Genomic DNA, 19,051 nt, shown 5'->3' with positions numbered 1-19,051 from the left:
TCAATATATTTCCTAAATGCATCAGTGATCTTACGTGTAATGGCCCGCACTGTAGGGGAAACCGTTTCGCATCAAGGCAAAAATAAACATTTGTTAATATTGCTTTCAATTTATTTTGTCGCTCCTCCTGCGCTTAAATTATTTGCAGCATTTTAATTAATGGCTTTCCCAGCCAGCGACACAGCAATGACAGTTTTTTATGCATTTTTATTAATAAATTTCTACCATCATAAAGCTGTCAGTGGCATGTTGGTTCACACGCTCAACACTCAGCGTTGGTATCTATCTGTTCTATGACAAAGTAATATCGCTTATAGCACGACATTAATATATCAATTGGTTCATCTGATTTTTTTTCTGAGACACATTAAGTTTTGTTAACATGATTTTTTATAATTTAAATTGCAAATGTAAGCTGCATTTTTTGTGCTTTAGACTTTAACCCACATTCGGGCAAAACAGAAAACAAAAGTTGTTGAAAGTTGTTGAGAGAGGAATAAAAAAAAAAGTGTTCCGTTGAGTCACTAGCAACAGCAACACGGCCATTAAAAAGTGAAATAAAACAAAAGAAAACACAATTAATGCTGGCGGAAAACATAACAGCGGCAACAGCTAAAAAAAAAACATAAAAACAATGCTCCCATCAAGAAATAGGTCATGTCAGACAGCAACGGCGAATGGCGAGCACAACAAACGCAGAGGAATAAACAAAAATAAAGAGAAGAAAAAAAAAATACACAGCATCCGATAGGAAGGAAGGAACCACACCAGAATTGCTCCTTAAAGCGGAAAATTATCGGAGGTGAGGAATTATTTTAGAAATGTCCCTGAACTCAAAGGAACTGGCAAAATTAAATGCAGGCAGGCGAAAACTGAGCAAACATGGTAACGAAAGAATTTTCCTGCTGCCCGGAGCAGAATGAATTTTCCACATTTTCTTATGAGCAGTGCAAATAAAGAGGGTCTGGCTCAGGCTCTGTTCGTTTCCCTAAAAAAAATGTTTGCATTATTTACTTTAATTCCAACGCATTTTCGAGTATTATTAAAATGCATATATACTCGTATTTTCATTTCAACGCTTTTTCACTGAACTCATTTTCGGGAAACGCTTTGCAAACTACAAATGGTTTGCATTGCCAATTGTTTATACATGCCCCGTGAAATATTTTCAATGATTTTCGATCGAAAATAAAATCACGGCAGCGTGTGCCCGAAAAAGAATAAATCTCCACCTGGTTGCGGTGTTTTTGCTGTTTTTAGCAAGCGGAATCGGTCGCAGCACATGGATAAACACTTGAACAAACACCGGAATGATAAAACGCACATTAAGCTAACAATAACACGGATTAATGTACAAATTGTTAGTTAAATAAACCAAATTTTTTGTCTGTCAGCATTTTCTTTCGAATTATTTTGTTCGGGATTTCGGGACTGTGTCTCCATGCTTTTAAATCAATTGGCAATTATCCAATTCCGGTTTTAATTCCTCCACAATTAGGGTTTCATAAAAGGTAATGTGTGATAAAATTAATAATTTGTTTTACTAACAAAAAGCTAATAAATATTATGGTAATTATTTGACAGCTTGCTAAAGGGAGAATGTTTGCAAAGTAACGTGCTTTCTATTATTAGCCGATTTGATAACTTTTATTAGTCATCAATGGAAGGCTGGCAATGAAGACTGACAGGGCGCAAAAAGTCTCACAAAAGTTGAGAAACAAAAATCGACGAAAAAACAACAATGAAGCAAAAGATTAAATGTGTGAACATTCAACTGAAAAAATAATAAAAGTATGGCAAGACCATCAATCCTTCTCCTGTAATTGTTGTCAAATTTAATATGTATCAAAAGGCATTTCAATTAAAATTAAAACGAAATTAAAACGCTGCGAACAGTGCTCATGTTTAGCGACACTTGGAACCAGTCAGCCAGACTTTGGCTAATAAATCGCAGCGATTACAATCTCACAGGTTTTAGTTAGTCGTGACTAATTTTCGGGCAATAAGCCGAAATATTTTCGCATTTTATATACATACTTTTATTGTTGCCGCCGGATTTTAGTAGCCGTTGCCATTTAATTAGGCATTCGGTAAGGAATTATTGAAAAAAGAGGAGGTGGTAGCATTTTAATGGACACTCAATATGACGAACTCCGATGCGTGATGGCCATTAATACGGCTCATCGTCGTCCCGCCTAAGGGTATTAAAATTAATGCCCACCCACATCATAAATCGCGGGACGAAGATTTGCCAACGAGGAGCAGGCCAGCATGTGACATCAGCCACCGACTGTTTGGGGGGGAAAAGAAAATGTGTCAAAGCAGAAATCCAAGAAAATACGATGAAAAAAACAATGCCAAAAGGCACGACATGGGGGCTTTTCACATGTCACGGCCAGTGGGACAGACCCACTTACTTCTCCACCCGACAGTATGGTTTGTGCCACATTGTGATGAACTTGGCTCAAGTCACGGCAGAATGAATGCCTCGTGAATTCACTCATGAATCTTGACTTGAAGATGAGTTGCGGAGGTGTTGAATCGAAAGGAAGTGAAATGTTCAATTTGAACTTTCAGTTTTTCAGAGACAATGGGCCCAAAAGGAAAGTTGTTGTCAAAAGCAAGCAGCAGAAAGCCAAAGCAGACAGCACACACGCACCACTTCAAGATGACAAACAGCATTATGCACACAAACAGGCGCAAATTATGCTACGCCTCGAATTTTCCCGTATACCACCGTTTTACGAGGGCGGTACATCATCATCAGCAGCTGATTACGACGATTTTTCACATGCAACAATGAAAGAAAATACCTGTGCGACTTCCCCAGGCAGGCGGCACAGCCTTGCAGCTTGACATTAAGCCCGCCGCAGAGCTGCCACAATCAGTTATAATCAGTTAAGAGCATCGGGGGAAACAGGGCTTGGCCCAAACACTCAATCACCAGAGACCGACACTTTGTCGAAATTAAATACGTGTCAAGACAATCGACAGCAATCAAACAATTAACAAGAAACAAAAGACCCTTAAGATGTTTTTGTCCAAAAATTGGTAGCTGATTTCTGCTGAACAAACTTGACATTTACAAGTTCAAGGCATGGGCTTTATATATTTCAGTTAATGTGTGAATAAATAAAATGGGTTAAGCTTAGTCTTTTGGTTTTTGTCATCTTTAGTGACAAGGTATTACCCCATAAATCCTACAAAATTCATTTGAAATAATTCCTAACATTTCAGACAGGCTTTAGAAATGATTCACATGGATGGCTTGTTTAGTTCATCCCATTGAAAATGACGAGTGCATTGAGTCACGGGCAGAAACAAACAGTTTCACAGCTGTCCGGGCTCATTACGTTGTGTGTGTCCGGCGTAATAACCACCGAATCCACACTGGACCAACTTCAGTTCGTGAGAGCCGAAGGCAACAGTTTTGAGTTGCCAACAAACAAAACAAACAAGTTTGGAAAATTGCTCGCCAAAAGAAAATAGCTTGCGAAAAAAGCGAGTTAAATCAATTGCGACTGCAACTTGTCGTTGCCAAAAAACATTGCAAATGTCTGGCAGTTGTGGTTGCTAGGCTCGATGGTGGTTGCATTTGATGGTGGTGCAGTTGGTTGTCACTGGAAGGCATTGAGCCAGACGAACGAAGCCACTAACCGCTAATCAATCAGTTCCCATGAGCACAATTTCCAACAAAATGCCCCCACGTAGGCCGGGGCTAGGGAAAACCCCCAAAAACGTTCCAAATAAATATGCAATCAATGTGTAAATTGTCTCAAAATAAATACCCGAGGAAAAGTTAAAATGAGGTCCCTAAACGGACTCTGAAAGCGAGACTAACTAACTAGTTTCTAGTTTCTTGGGAGCCAATTATTTCGAGGCTTAGTTTTGGTAATGGGAAAAGTTTTTTTGTTACATTTTTTAATACTTTTAAGGTGCAAAAATGTTTAATCAAAATACTACATACTTTTGAGAACAATTTTAATTGCAACCTTCTAATAATCATAATCTTTCTTAGGTAACTAAAATACTATACAATAATTAGGCATTAATGTAGGGTTCTGTAAAATTTGTTTTTACAAAAGAATACATATATAATCCTCTTATAAATAAGCTCTTCCAAATGAAATCCTCGAAATATACAAATTTAAAAGCTGCTTGAAGGACCCAATTCCTTTTCGTTGAGACAATTTTATTTAAAGGGATTGTTAAACAAGGTTTTCGGGTCCGCCAAAGTGCAGAAACGCTGACCCAAGCCTGAATGGCCGCGACAAGAGCATACAAAAACATTTGAGCCAAAGCAGGAAGCCGCACCCTGACCCTGTTGTTAAAAAAAAAATACACCCAAATAATTAATTAAGAGCGAAGCTACAGCAACGATGGTGGATGGTGGATGGTGGGTTGGGGTTGAGTTCAATATCGCAGACTGCGAGAAAAGGTGAATAAAATGGGAACCTTTAGTGCATAAATTTCATAGCTGAGAGATGAATGACAATTTACTCATTTGCCCGGTTAGCCACAAAAAAAAAAAAACGAACCTACGAGCTAATGAAACGGTAGTCGACGGCGAAACACGCGCCCATTTTTATAAAGCAATTAACTGTTGCCGATTTTATGGCCCCCGGGCTCATAAAAACCCAGCTCAATCCATGACGATGGGCACCCTTTGCTCGCCCCTCGCCCTGACAATTGCAATGGCTTCTAAACCAATTAAAAGCCAACAATATCTAGTATAGCTAATAGGCGATATGTGTACTCAACCAATCAGGTTAGCGGCTTTACCCGCTCACACCAAAGACCGACGGCATTTTGTACTTGCTCTGGCGGGGCTACTGTATGCGGTGGAGATAAGGAAACTCACCTGCAAATAAACGGAAAGAAAATATTTCAGATTAGATAAGGTGCATACAATGGGCTGGCGTTGATGGGAAAGTAATTTATAATCCAAACCAAACAAGAGTTGAAAGATGGATTTATAGAAAATGTAAATAAAAAACAACTTCTGAGGGAAATTATTTCAGATTGCTGGATTTATCTTGTAAATAGGGTGAGGAAACATCTAACCTAGTTTCTAGACTGATTACCTAAGAATTTAATCATTACAAATTCTGTTTTACAAATAGATTCTATAGGTAAATTCTCTATTAAAGTATGAATAAATAAATATCTTGTTACCCCCATCAATCATACAACACTTTAGCCCCTCAAATTCCCTAAACATAACAACATTACAACCATTAAAGGTTAGGCAATTCAACCCTTACTTTCAGCCCACTGAATACGTCAATCAGCGGTAGGAACTCTTGGACTTTTCTTATTTTGTTGATTCGGGACTATTATTCTATTTCTGAGCATATTTATAGGATGAAATTCCCATCGTGGCCCACACTCGGCTGCTAATGTTGCCTCCGTTCGTGAGCTGCCATCGCTGTTGCCTGCTTGGCTGTTTATTTCTGGAGTAGCCGAATGACTTTTCCGGAGCAGAGTCCGTGGCTACGTGTGGGGAACATAAACAAGAAGCGAAGATGATGATGATGATGATGATGCCGCGGGAAGGGAAGGCAAGAGAAGACTGACGGCCACCGCAGAGTTCATGAACCCTTGTATTATAATTTTACAACAAATTGGTTTCTTTTTGTTTAAGTTTGCCCATTGCATTCGGACTTTGCCTGATTAATTTTTCTTTTAATAAAATATACAGAAAAATCCCTGAATCCAACTTGTGTAAACATTTTGCGCTGACTCTAGAATATTTCCCGATAGAAATATGGAAACGGCTGGGTTCCATCAAATTTTTGGGTTACCCCTTGGCTTGTTTTTATTACACTGTATATGTATGTGTGCCTGCACACAACGTGTATAACATTTAAAAAAATATAGAAATTTTTGTTTTGAAAACTGACAGCTTGTGTTCGTGTTCTGGAGGCAAGAGAAAATATATTAATTTTTTTCGGAGGAAGAGCGAGCAATCTTTGTGAAAAAAAGGAAACTTTTTGCTCTTTCTTGGCCCATAAACTTTGGCTATTGGAAAATCATTTGTAGCTTATGGCATTAGGAGAAAGTTGCAGTTGCTGCCGTTTTTGGATCAGCAGCCGGGGGCTGGCCTGGCAGCTTATGGCTGCTTATGTCATGTTTATAATATTTTTTCTCCGCTCCCATAATTAGCCGAATGAAGCCATTCGACGTGGTCTAAATTTAATAGATCGAATAATAAAGGCGATGGGAAGTAAATGCGTCGTATAATCAATGTATCCCCATACGCCGTGTGTGTCGCACTCAAAGCTCTTTCTTCTCGGCTGAAGCAACAGGCACTTTCGACCACCTACCCAAAAAATGATATATTATGTATGTGCTCAACAGCACACATACTACACACACACTACACTATTGTGTACATAGCGTAATGTGCTTGACCAACATTGAAGTGTGGCCAACAACTCGTTTTGAAACAAGAGCCAAAGCTGCCGCCTTTTCTTTTTTCTGGCCCGTTGTCTCTTGCCTTGAATGGGATTTATTATAATAATAAATGTCTTTAAGTACACATACGCACATGCTTGTTAGCTTTAGGCCCGGGGACATGTAGGTGGTGGGTAGATTTAGCCAGTTGGATTTGGGCTGAGTGTGCAACTTGTTCTTAACACCTTTTCCTTGCCTTTTGCCTCGAGTTTTTTTTTTATTTTATTTTGCCGAGCGCCCACGTTTCTTGTGTATTTTTAGTCACTCGACTTCGGGCTCTTGTCAATCTCTCTCTCTTCGTTTTAATTTATACTTATTTTTGTTTTTGTTTCTGCTCCTTTCCCTACACTTTGTTCGGCTGTCTCCGCCCCAAGTGTCGCTTTGTGTGACAAAATATTTATGTGAGTGCAGCCGTGTGGGTTTTCGAGATGCGTGGAAAACCGGAAAAGCCTACACACGTATGGCTTGAAAATGCAAGTGCACTCGATCTACACCTAGAGTCGAATACACATACATATGTATATTTAGACGTAATGCATATGCCAATGACATTCAGCTGTTGTCAAGCCTGATAAGCTGCAGGTCGTCCTTGGCCAGAAAAAAAGTCGCGGAGAGGAGCTGGCAGAGTGGGCAGTTCGGATTTGAAAGTGAAGCTTGGGCGAAGATTTCAGGGCCAAAAACTGTCATTACCAATGAATGTGCGTCCCACAATTGTATGACATTTTTAACCAAAATAGATTCAAGCTTAGCTGAACCCGAGATATTGCAAAGTGAAAGTAATTTTTAAGGTATTTAAAAAAGTAAATAAAAAGGTGTCAAAATAATGAAAAATATAAGTAATTATTATGTCTTTTAATGACTTTAAAAGTTGTTCTGTAGAAAGCTATAAAATTCTAATAAAAACTAGACATAAATTGTTTTTAATGCAAACAAACATCTCGTTTTTAACTACATTTCAAAGTTTCTAAGACTTTAATTTAAATTTTACAAATAATAAATTCCTAAGGCAAATGAAAACCTTAACTTTATTGAGGAGCAGGGCAATGCAATTAATTCATACGCCTACAGCAGCCACATGATTGAGATGAGCAACGCTTGGGCGTCCATATAAAACGGCTTTTAACCCAAATACGCAGCTACAAAACAAAACGTGGCTGGCTAACTCAGCACGACATTAAACATTTATGGCATATCAAAAACAAAAACCCGAAGAAACTGCCAAAAATGAAAATGAATGAGACGCAAAGTCAAAAGACACCACAAAGACAAAGGCAAAATAAAAAGCAGGCAAGACAAGACCCAAAGCAAATGCAACCACAATTCCTCCCCCGCTCGTTCGCTTAACGAACAGCTGATGGCAAATGCAACAATTCCAGACCCTTGGGGACATTGCATTTTGAAAATTTTATGAAATAACACAACCTTTCGTCCGAAATAATGTAATGAAGGCAAACTGCAAACATTTGGGACTGTGCGTTTGGCGAAAATAGCGCAAAACTCAAACGGCTGTTAAGGCCCCCAAAAAGAAAAACGCCAAAATGCCATCAGATACAAGCACTCACACACACACGCAGATACAGATACATCCGACATCCGACAGGTTAACGCAAGAGGACGTGACTTTGGCCCGCCAGATTCAGATTCATTCATGCTGCAAAAAGCTGACACGGGTCTGTATCTCCTGGCAACGAAATTGAGACACAAAGATACTTATATTGAGGACGCTTGAGCTACGAGTGGTACAGCTACAACTCACTTAGTATTGAATGGTTAATAATAATATATTAATTATGAAATAAATAAAATAGTGTCACTAGATAAATTGAAATAAGTTTTCATACTTTAAACTAGCTACCAAAAAAACCTCTCTTAATTCCAACTTAAAATATTTGTATCTTTAAAGCCACAATGTTACTAAAAATAAATGTAGGTGAATCACAGCCTTATAATACCCAAATACAAAGGTCACATTCAACGAGCTAACGGATAGACTATAACAGTACTGGGGTATGGAAACCCATTTGCATGCTCAACGGTATTTGTATCTTGATCTGTTGCTAGCAGTTTCTCTCCACTTTTCGTATGTTCTTCTTTTTTAGCATTACGCTTCTGTTAATTGTTTTGAATCAATGATGCTGCTGCTCATGGTTGGCTGTGGGCAAATCAAAAGATAACATCGCTGGTTGAGCAGAGTGTCTCAATCCGTATCTGTATCTGTTGTTGTGCTTATTTCCTATGTTTGCACGTTGTCGCCGCTGCTGTTGTCTCTAAGTTCACTTTGTTTTCCCACTTATGACGCATTTTTTTGGGCATTGTTCGTGCCCACATGTGTGCTGCGATGATTTCCTCTCTTAATGTTTTGTCATAGTTTGAATAATACACAGCCACAGCCCCAAAGTCCCAAAAGTAGGGAAAGGCGTTTGTCGCACAGTTTGTTGACAATTTGACTTTGACTTGCTGTTTTAATTTTTTGTGCTTGTCGAGTGGTGAATGGCCCCATCATTTTTATTTCCCATTTAAAGGTTTTATTTGCACTTTAAATTAAGATCTAGTGTTAACTATGTTATTTGTTATGGGAATAATAAAGGGTGGTATAAGCTCCGTTTCCACATTTTCAATTAAATAATTAAGAAGGTGAAATAAAAGGAATTTGATTTTAATTTGTGTTTTCGAATGAATGTCTGGAAAAAAGGTCTTTAGGCTTCATACCACCAAATACTTTAAGTTTCTACATTCTTTGATGTTGTAGTTCAAGGAATGCGAACCATTAAACCAATAAAATTTATGTTCTAAAACTGTTTTGACTATTTCCAATTAGTTAAACAATGTATGAAGAATTTACTTTATAAAAGTTTGCAGACATCCAGCGAGTGAATACTTTTCTTTCGGAGAGGCTCCTTGGCTTTAGGGTTGAAATTTGCTACTACTTAACTTTTGTGCGGCTGCCCGCATTTCACACGCCAAGCGGAGTGGTTGCCTTGGGGATTTTTCAAAGCAATTGAAAAATTAAATTGATTACCGATATAAATCGAATGGCAAATGCACACATTGGTGCAATAAAAATGATTCACTTGCGGCCGCTTCAAGTGGCATCCATTCGGATGCCCATATATGTCGAGGAGTTGCAAGTTCGGGAAGAGTAGAATCGCAGATACAAACGACCATATGGCACCGAAAGCCAAAGGCAACTTCAAAGGCCATATTCACAATGTTGCCTCTTTGTATCTCCAGCTCAAGTGTCCCTCCCCCGGGCCCCTTTTGTCTTTTCCCTGCCTTCCCCATCACATTTGTTATCAAATTGTTCAATTTGTGCAGCTTGTCGGCTGCCTGCCTGGTGGCATATTAAAGCAATTGTCTAATGCCACATGGCTGCTGCTGCTGGTAGTCGCGTGCCTCATCTCGGTGGTAGAAAAAGGGGGAGGTACACGGAGAATAAAAACAATCAAATTCGGCGAAAGGAATTCATGAATTAAACCCTTTGTTTTTTGTGTTATTCCTTAAATTAAAAGTGATTTAAAATCGCAGATAAAACCTTTAAGTAGGAATTTGAATGGGTTTAAGATTTATAGTCAATAAATATGATCTTTAAGAGAAACTTTTGCAATATGGTTATTTTTTATTTATTTCTTTCTTTTCTCATAAACTACAACTTGAAGGTTTATACTTTCAAATTCCACCAGATTTACCGAATTTTTTTCTCAGTGTAACGGTGAGGGGCAGATGGGTAGTTCAGGAATGGGGCGCCATGCTGAAATTTCCATGTGTTGTGTGTGAGCTGCGTGCCGAGAAGAAACCCGAGCATGTGAAAAATATTTTAATTACGCGCTTTGTTTCCCATTTTGTTTTTTGAGCTTTTTTTTTTTGAGTTAGCTATTTTTGTCAAAAATTATTCGTTCTGCCACAATAGCAACAAACACATTCGATGCAGCCTGGCTATCAAATAACTTGGCAAATGACGAAATCTCCATGACTGAGTGTGTGGGAGCTGGCAAAATACAAAAGGGGGGAAGAAAAATAAAGCGCAGAAACATAGACGATTTCCAAGGAAAACGCTAATTGAAGGCTGAGTGTGTATCTCTTCCCCCCTTTACTACTGGCATCTTGTGCAGCTGCTCCAGATGAAGATACATGAGTATTACACCCATAAATTGAAGCGGTTTAAATGTAAGCATCAACAATAGCAAACAAGTGGCCCATTAATTGCTCCTCTAAGATATGTTCAGAATGAGCTCTTGAAAATTCTATGATCGGTGAGATTCTTACGGATTAATCCATTATAAATGTAAAATATACATATATCAAGGCATAAGCGAAAAGTTCTTCAATTTTTTAACCATCAATATACGTTAAAAGCTAATTAACTAATTTTATAAGCCTCTTACATCAAATACCGTAATACTGTCATTAGATTATAAGGGTTCATTCCGTTATCTAATCAGTCCACTCCCAACCACTTTCCATGCCGAGTTCAATCGGCCAAAACGAAAACTCTCCAGCCCCCCAGAAACTTTCGCTCCACCGACCTTTAACTACCGATCAATGCCCTTTCGATGCCAACAATAAAGCCGGTGGCATCACTGCAATCGACTAACTGTCAACGATGGCTTCATTTGCTTTTTGAGCCATGTTCAACTTCCGTGCAAACGCATCGCTGCATTTTTGGCCGCCAGCAAATCACAAATCAAAACAAAGCAGACGGCAGGCAGCGAGCGATCGATGGTCATGACAAAAGATTTTAATTGAATTTGAAAACGCAATGAGACGTGTATGGGCAGGGGCTCGAATCGGATCGGATTGTATAGGATCGTATATGATTGTATGGTAGAGTACGAAATCGATTGCTTTTGTGCGGGTGCAAGGGGACGGGGAGGCAAATAGGATGGAGGGCTACGCGTTCCGCATAACAATTGTCAACAAATTTATGAGCACGTCAGTTAGGGAACGTGGAAGCCCAGGACCGAAAGCCGTGCCTATACTAAATTAAAATGCTCATGGCAGCTTTTAGCTATTTCTGCTGCACAGCGAAAAATATTTATAAATTTGGGGACTTTAAAAAAAACTTGTATTAATTTTGATCATTATTTATAATATTACATTTGACCATTAATCTTGTAAATAAAAACATTTTGGGTGTGAAAAAAAATTTAGTAAAGGTGTCCCCAAAATAAAACTATAATTTCTTGCCGTGTGCTTGGTCTCTGGTAAATAAAAACTAAACAAAAACAAATCGATTGTAACTTTGGATGATCAATGGATCGGTTGAATCGAATGTATCTTTTTTTTAAGGCGAGGATGGGCTCATCAGTTTCCAATCAGTTGTTTGTCTTTCAGCTCGCTGTGTTTGCATTGAACGCGGTGGTGAAGAGAGCGAATCCAACAGCAGCAGCAGCCGCCACATTAATGTCAACGAGCCACTTCAATTTCCGATTATAATGACTCTGACTCAATGAGTCTTCTGGCCAGAAGAAAACAACGCCCCAAAACGGTGAAAATCCAAAATGAAACGAAATTCCAACAGCTGCGATGGCAGCAAAAGACCATTTTCCAATAATCTAAAATTAGATGAAATGAAACACATTTCAAATTTTCATGAAAAATGTCGGGCGGAGAGAAAAAGAAAAATTCTGTATCCGAGGAGCGCCGAAAACGCACACTCATACAGACCGCCGCGATTCGGCCAACTATATATACAATTCGGTGTATACTTTATATATATATATACATATATATAGATAGATACATATATCGGCCATATAAACATTCACACGATGCGGGTGTACGTAATTTGATTTTGGCCTGCTATTTTCTGGTTTTTATCTCTCAGGTTTTCGGATGCACAATATACAGTCTGTGTCGCTGTTCAACTTGGATGCATATCTGACAGATACACCTTGGCTGCAGTAACAGCGTATTTCGCTATTTTTATTTCGGTCAGGTGTGGGCGTAGCTTCCCCCTGCCAGGAATTTATCATATCAAACGATTGTTTGCGCCGTCCTCTAGCCATTATTTTGCATTATGGCCCAGGTAAACAAGCGTCATGCGGAAGATATCTGTGATATCTGGCGGACCGACCAAGTGATATCTGCGAGTGCGATATTGTACGTGCAGTTATGCTTGGTCGCCGGTAACCCGAGATCGGCGTGCTGCTCTCCTGACGTCGTCTCTACTATTCACACAGTCTAGGCACACTTCAACTGTGCAAAATGCGACGACTATGAATAGCGGAGAGCATCAGCAACAGCAGATACAGATACGACTGAGATACAGATACGGCAGCAGCGGCCGGAGATACAGATACAGAAATGGATTCAAATTCGGGCGAAGAAACGTGCTCCAGCGGCGTGTGTCATAAAGCTATCTAGCAGATACAATGCGAATGCTGGCTGCCAAAACTCAAAACTTAAAACTCATTCTTCGTTTTGTTTCGCTTTTGGGCGTGAGTCAGAGATCCCAAAAAACAAACAACACTCGTCAAAATAACAACAAAAATTTATGTCAGCAGTGCCAAAAGCGTCGAGCGAATATGAAGACGATAAAAACGCGGCAAATGAACAGAAGGAAGCAGCGTATGTAGAAAACTATACAAGTGTACAGTATGTTTCATACTTTTATGATATAGATTGATTAAAAAGATCTACAAGATACTTAATTATTTTAATGTGTAAAGAATAAAATAATCAACAGAATCATTATCACAAAATAAAAGTACTATATTTATTATAAGTCAAAAGTAAAGGCAAACAAATGAAATATATTTTGTTTACTTTTAATTTATAATTTCCATCACTTTTACGCATTACTTAGCGAGTCTTACAACTGCGAAACGCACTGTAAATATACATAGATATTTCTACACAGACAGCCATTCAAATGTAATCGCAAGCTGTGCATTTCAAGTGAACGGCGGAGCGCCCAACAGGTAGCCAACGGATGATTGCGGCCAGAAGCAGAACCCCGAGCCCAAAACCCCAAGCAAACATTGCTGCACACCCGCAACAATAACAATATTTGAAACGGCAACCACAACCTCAAAGGCAGGCAGCTATAGCGGCGGTGAGTGTTGTTGTAGGTGTTGCTTGAGGTAAGGCAGAAACCTAATTAGATCTCTCGCAATATCGCTAACAGACCCAAAGTATATGCAGGTATCTACAAACAAATATATTTAAAAAACATTTTAAGCTACTTAACTTATGCTTGTGTTGAAAAATGGCATTAAAAGTAAGCATTCGTATGAATGTAGCACGCTCGTTCTCAATAAGATTCGAATAAAAATGCACAGCAAAGCTTTTAACATAAACATTTTATTGTTAAATTTGAGATTGAATTAATAATTCTTTTATATGTATATATAACAGAGGAAATACAATTTAGAAGATACTCTTAGAATCAAAATGAATGATATGAATTAACACAAAATTATTGAAAAGATGTTTATATAAGTATTCATTTAGATTTACTTTTTCATTTTATCACATTAATTTAAAATTTATCCTATGAATCATTACAAATTTATTGACAACTCTGGGGCAGATAAATATTTAATATTCAAGGCAAGACAACCCCGATAATACATTCTCTGTAACCTCCGGGGAAAAAGGGCAAAACATAAACTCTTTTTTTTTGGGTAGCTCAACCGACCGCATGTGAACGCTGAGTTTTTGGCCCGCATGTCAAGCAGTCAACGAAAACAAAAACAAAACCCAGCGACGACAGCAATTGAAAAGAGAAAGTTGCAAAATGAGAAAAAACCGAAAACTTCTAGCAAGTTGAAAAGTTGAAAGCCGTTAGCGGCAGTGGATGTGTATACACTACAGCCATGGACAGTGGTCGCTCCGGGTTCCCAGGTCCCAAATCCAGTCCGAGCGCCTCGACACACTCCCACTAAGCTGATAAGCCAGCGAGGTGGGTTCCAAATCTGGGACTGTTTTTGTTTCTTTGGACTGTTTGTATATTTTTCTCTTCCTTCAATTTTTGCGGCTGGTGAAACGAGTTTTACAAATTGTCAACGCTTTGCTTTTAGTAAATACAATTTGTAGACAGGCAAACTAGTTTGCAGCTATGCCAGAAATAAAACCAAAACAAGAATAAATGGTTTTAGGCGAGTTTTCCGACTGTACGATACCCGGTGATCAATAATCAGATCGGTAATGATAAGGTTCTTATTCTTGGAAATTATTTTAATCAAGAAATGATCAGTATCTTGTTATTATTATTTGCAACGATCTGCTGAAATAAATTGATGTTATTACTGAAGTAAAAATTCTCTTATATTTCTATAGTAAAAACTAATGCATCATAACCATAATTATAACTAACAGCTAATATTCAGCGTGCTAAGAAAATATTTGTAGATAAGAAGTAATTATTTATATAACCTCAATCGTGTTTTAAGTTACATTGATATTGGAACGAAACCTACAATGTACTTTTATACAGTAAAAAAAGTAGTTTTTCTTTATTTTCGACTAGAACTTAATATTAGCCAAATTGGTAGCTGGTCAAAGAGTCTCAAAGAGAGTGCGGAAGTTTTAAAAATATATTTTGCACAAATAAGTGCATACCCTGGTTGCTTGGTACCGGTACCTAACAATCCGCAAGTACCGCACCGTGAAAATCCGTATCTGCGGGGTGCGGATCTGTATCTGTAAGTGTATCTGTGCAACATAATTTTGTCATTACGAGGCGACACACACACACCCGTACATACATTCGCTGCCGGCCTGCATATGGGCAACAGATGTTGGGCAAATACAGAAACGAGAGCTGCGAGATACGAGATACAAGATACAAGATGCGACCAGGTAGTGGCACGCCCCTCCTCCCTCCACCGCCCTCATCCTTCCTTCTTTCCGCCCCGAAAGTTGACTTTTGTTGGTTTGTCGCTAAGAGTGTTTGCTTGGTATCTTTAAGATTTCGGTCGGGCGTGGGCCGCGGCGGTAATTCATGCATCTTTCGGATACGTTTGCTACACTTTTACCGCATTCGAGTGCGAGCGGGTCGGGGGATTCTCCCCCCCGGGAGGTTCTGTCTTCCATCTCCCTCTCCATTTTTGTGTACGAATGGCCGAGTCAACAAAGAAATCATAATAGGAACAACAAAGGCAATACAGGGAAGTCAAGTGTGGGGCCAAGCACATACAAAAGGAGAGAGCGAAAACAGAGAGAGACGGGCGAGTAAGCGCGCTCGCGAAGAGGCGCACAAAAAGGAAGTCACTAAAAATAACAAACATCTCTTCTTTCGGTTCTTTTGCTGTAAGGTGGAATGAACTCAGAACTCGAGACGATCGCCGCCGGAGAAGAGGAGAGGAGCTGGCGAAAAGGAAGGGAGGAAGACACAAACCAGACACGCCAGATCGTCAGGCCTTTTAACCCAATAATTCCAACTCCAGGAGTTCCAATCTTGTTTCAAACCCGATACAGCTTCTATTTAAGCACTTTTTTTTGTATTCCTTACATAAGCTCAGATAATTGAGAACAAAAAATACAACAACAAAAATTAAAGCCTAAGCTTTAAAGATTTCAATTAAAAAATCCAAATGGTCTTAGATTTCTAGAAAATATAATTTCTTTAGATTCCGATCCTAAATGGTTTATCATGTTTATCTACAAGAATCAAAAGGAACATATAAGATAATTAAGAAATAAATTCTGCTTACACCCATTAATTAATATGATTACTTTAAGCATTTCTATGAGCAATGACCTAAAATTTGCGCACGTCACAAAATCAATCACCAGTTTCGTTGGATAACTCAAATTTTCATAAATCCCTTTACAGACTCGCAAAGCTAGTGTTAGAAATTAGAGGTTTACGCCGATGGTTAAAGGCATCGGCGGCGGCGTAGAGGTCAAAATGACTCGGCGGCGGCGGCGTAGTAGTCAGAAAGAACCGGCGGCGGCGGCGCGTCAAATAAGGCAAAAAGGCCATTTTAATGAGTTATTTATTTTTTTTAAAGTTTTATAAAGAACAATGACACTGAAGGCCGCGCTGAAGCTGCGCCGATGCCGCACCAGCGGCGCGCCGCGGCGCGCCGTTATTTTCATAATTTGGCGGCGGCGCGTCAAATAAGGCAAAAATCGGCGGCGGCGGCGGCGTGGCGCGGCGGCGTATATGTCTATTAGAAATACAACTTCACAACCTGGTGAAATTATATTTTCTGAACATTCTAAACCGTTTATTAGGATTCCTGGCTAACGCAGTGGGGATTCCCCCGGTAACGAGCTTACCTTCGTCCAGCAGACGTTCGACGTGGGTGAAGACGTTGGGGAAGGCGGCCAACTGCTTGCGATCCTTGAGCAACTGGGCCAAATAGTCGGCGATGCTCTGTGTGCTTTGCTGCTGCTGCTGCGGTGTGAGGTGCTGCTGGGGCACCACCACCTGTGGGACTTGCTGCGCTTGGACTTGAGCCTGTGCTTGGGCCTGTTGCTGCGCCTGCGCTTGAGCCTGAGCTTGCTGCTGCTGCACGGCAGCCGCAGCAGCTACTGCGGCGGCGGCGGCCTGTTGGTGCAACTGCTGCTGCAACTGTTGTTGCACAACGCCTTTGCTCTCACAGACACTCATTGTGTTGGTTGTGTGTGTTTTGTGTGTGTATTGGTGGGGAACTTTGTTTATTCTCGGCGAGATTCTGGTTACAATTTTAACTGGATTTTGTCTCTATTTTGTAATTAATTATTGCACAATTTCTTCTGGTTTCACGAGTTACTGTGGGAGTTACAGAAATTCATTAAGATTCGTGCGCGAGCAACAATTATAACAGAAAACGAAATGAAAACAACTCCACCCAAAAAGTCTTTTTCTTTCGATCAGCAGCAGAGGCAACAACAACAGGCAGGGAAAGAGAGAGAGACTGAAAACGGCACGCTCAGAGAGGGCGCAAGTCGAAAGCGAAGACAGAAAATTCCTCGGCGATCGCACACAGGCACAGGCAAATACAGTAAAATCGGGTATGTGTGAGGGTGAGCGCAACAACCACGACGGAGATGAATGAAAGCAGAATGTCAAAATAACTGATCTCGCTCTCTCGCTCGCTCGTTTGGCTGCTGCAACAGCAAATACAACAAAAATGAAAATAATTTTATATGCAAATTATTCTTCTTATTTTCCGTGGTTTTAGACAAATAGGTGAGAAATTCCTTTGCCTGGACTTTTAACGCGTTGGCAGCTAATCGAATGTAAACTCAAAACGTTGAAAATTTCGCAGAAATATGCACAGTTGCTGATTATGTATTTGTTGTTGTCGCCTGCTGCCTTCTGGCTTTTATTCTTCGTTTCGTTTTCACTCGCATTGCGTTTCGATTTTAATGTTTTATGCTTTTTCCGTTGGTACACACTTCTTTGTTTCTTTGAGGATTCCTTTTTGTTTATTTGATATATTCGAGTCGGACAGGAACGATCTCGGACTACACTGGAAATGGACGATTCCTCCTAGTTTTTCTACCACTGAACCGTGCGCAAAGAAAGAGAAAAAGAAACTGAATGCGAAGCGCAGAGCACAAAACGTTGTAAGTGTGAGATCATGGCAGTGCGATCACGGGGTGGCGTTTTCAGCATGAGTGCTCTGCTCCGCTCTCTCATCGCATGACGTCACAAAATCGAATCTGTATGCCAACTTATTTGAAATTGTGTAAATGAGACTTAAAATACGAATATTTTGCAATTTGAATGAATAATTTTATATGTGTATACAATAGCTTATTTTTTTCTTTATTCTATAACCAAATTTATATTAAATTAAAAATTATATTCACCAAGTAACAAATGTTGTGTGTAAACAAATATTTAAAAAATAACTATTAATTTAATACTCATTTTAACACAAACTGTAATAGATTTTAGTTATCTTTACGAAAATTATAACGAATATTTTGAATTCTTCCATACAAATTTGTCACCAAACTGAATTTGTGACGTCACGCGCTCTCTGACAATATTTACTCACCACCATGCTGTCAGTGTGAGCGATCAGGTGCCAGCGTTGCCAACTCGGCCAAATAGAGTTGTGCAGCTGGTTCGCTTAACCAAGATATTTTGCCCTTAAATGTGAATATTTAAGTTGACAAATTGCAAAACATGCCCAAATTAGTTAAATACGAAAGTGGGCAATCAATCAACGAATTAAAAATGACCGATTAGTTAATGGCATGCCATTACCGCTTGGCGTTGCCACCTGGCTTAGTAGTAAGCAGCCATTTGGCGCGTTGAATTTAAATTAAGACCAAGGGGGGAGGGGTTTGATATAACACGCAAAAAAGAAATAAAACATTTAAAAAACATATTTTTATGAAGACCAGACTAAAAAATAAACAAATTTTATTGGTAAACCATACCACCGAAAGTATTAATTGGACACGGAAATTGCTGGCCGATTAGAACCAAGCGGACATATTTGCGGGGGCTAGCACTTTGCCCATAATACCATGGAAATGGGCCCCGAACCTGTACTGGCCAAATGTTGGTGTTAACTTTGTTACTTTGCCGCGAAATGTATGTGGGAAAATTGGCATTCGCGAGCGTTTCGACAGCTTCGCCATATAAGCGACCCAAGGCCGGCGACAACTTTTACTTTCCACCGCAAAAAGACACTTTTCGCTGGCT

At 39.4% G+C, this 19,051-nt stretch overlaps 1 protein-coding gene across 7 annotated transcripts in view; it reads right to left on the bottom strand.

Annotated features, from left to right (window-relative positions):
- Positions 1-17,917, bottom strand: part of how (protein held out wings) — a 41,201-nt gene extending 23,284 nt beyond the window's left edge. For all 7 annotated transcript variants that reach the window (XM_070286353.1, XM_017168014.3, XM_017168016.3 and 4 more), the window contains exons 1-2: positions 17,788-17,917; positions 16,684-17,158 (exon numbers count right to left, since the gene is read on the bottom strand). In XM_070286353.1, coding sequence (XP_070142454.1) covers positions 16,684-17,017 — 334 coding nt within the window. In that variant the 5' untranslated portion in view covers positions 17,018-17,158; positions 17,788-17,917. The remainder of the gene's footprint in view (positions 1-16,683; positions 17,159-17,787) is intronic.
- Positions 17,918-19,051: the final 1,134 nt, after the last annotated feature.

This window comes from Drosophila kikkawai, chromosome 3R (genome assembly GCF_030179895.1).
Source record: "Drosophila kikkawai strain 14028-0561.14 chromosome 3R, DkikHiC1v2, whole genome shotgun sequence".
Lineage (NCBI taxonomy): Eukaryota > Metazoa > Arthropoda > Insecta > Diptera > Drosophilidae > Drosophila > Drosophila kikkawai.
The sequence above is the reverse complement of the archived record's forward strand: the minus strand, read 5'-3'. Positions and strand labels throughout refer to the sequence as shown.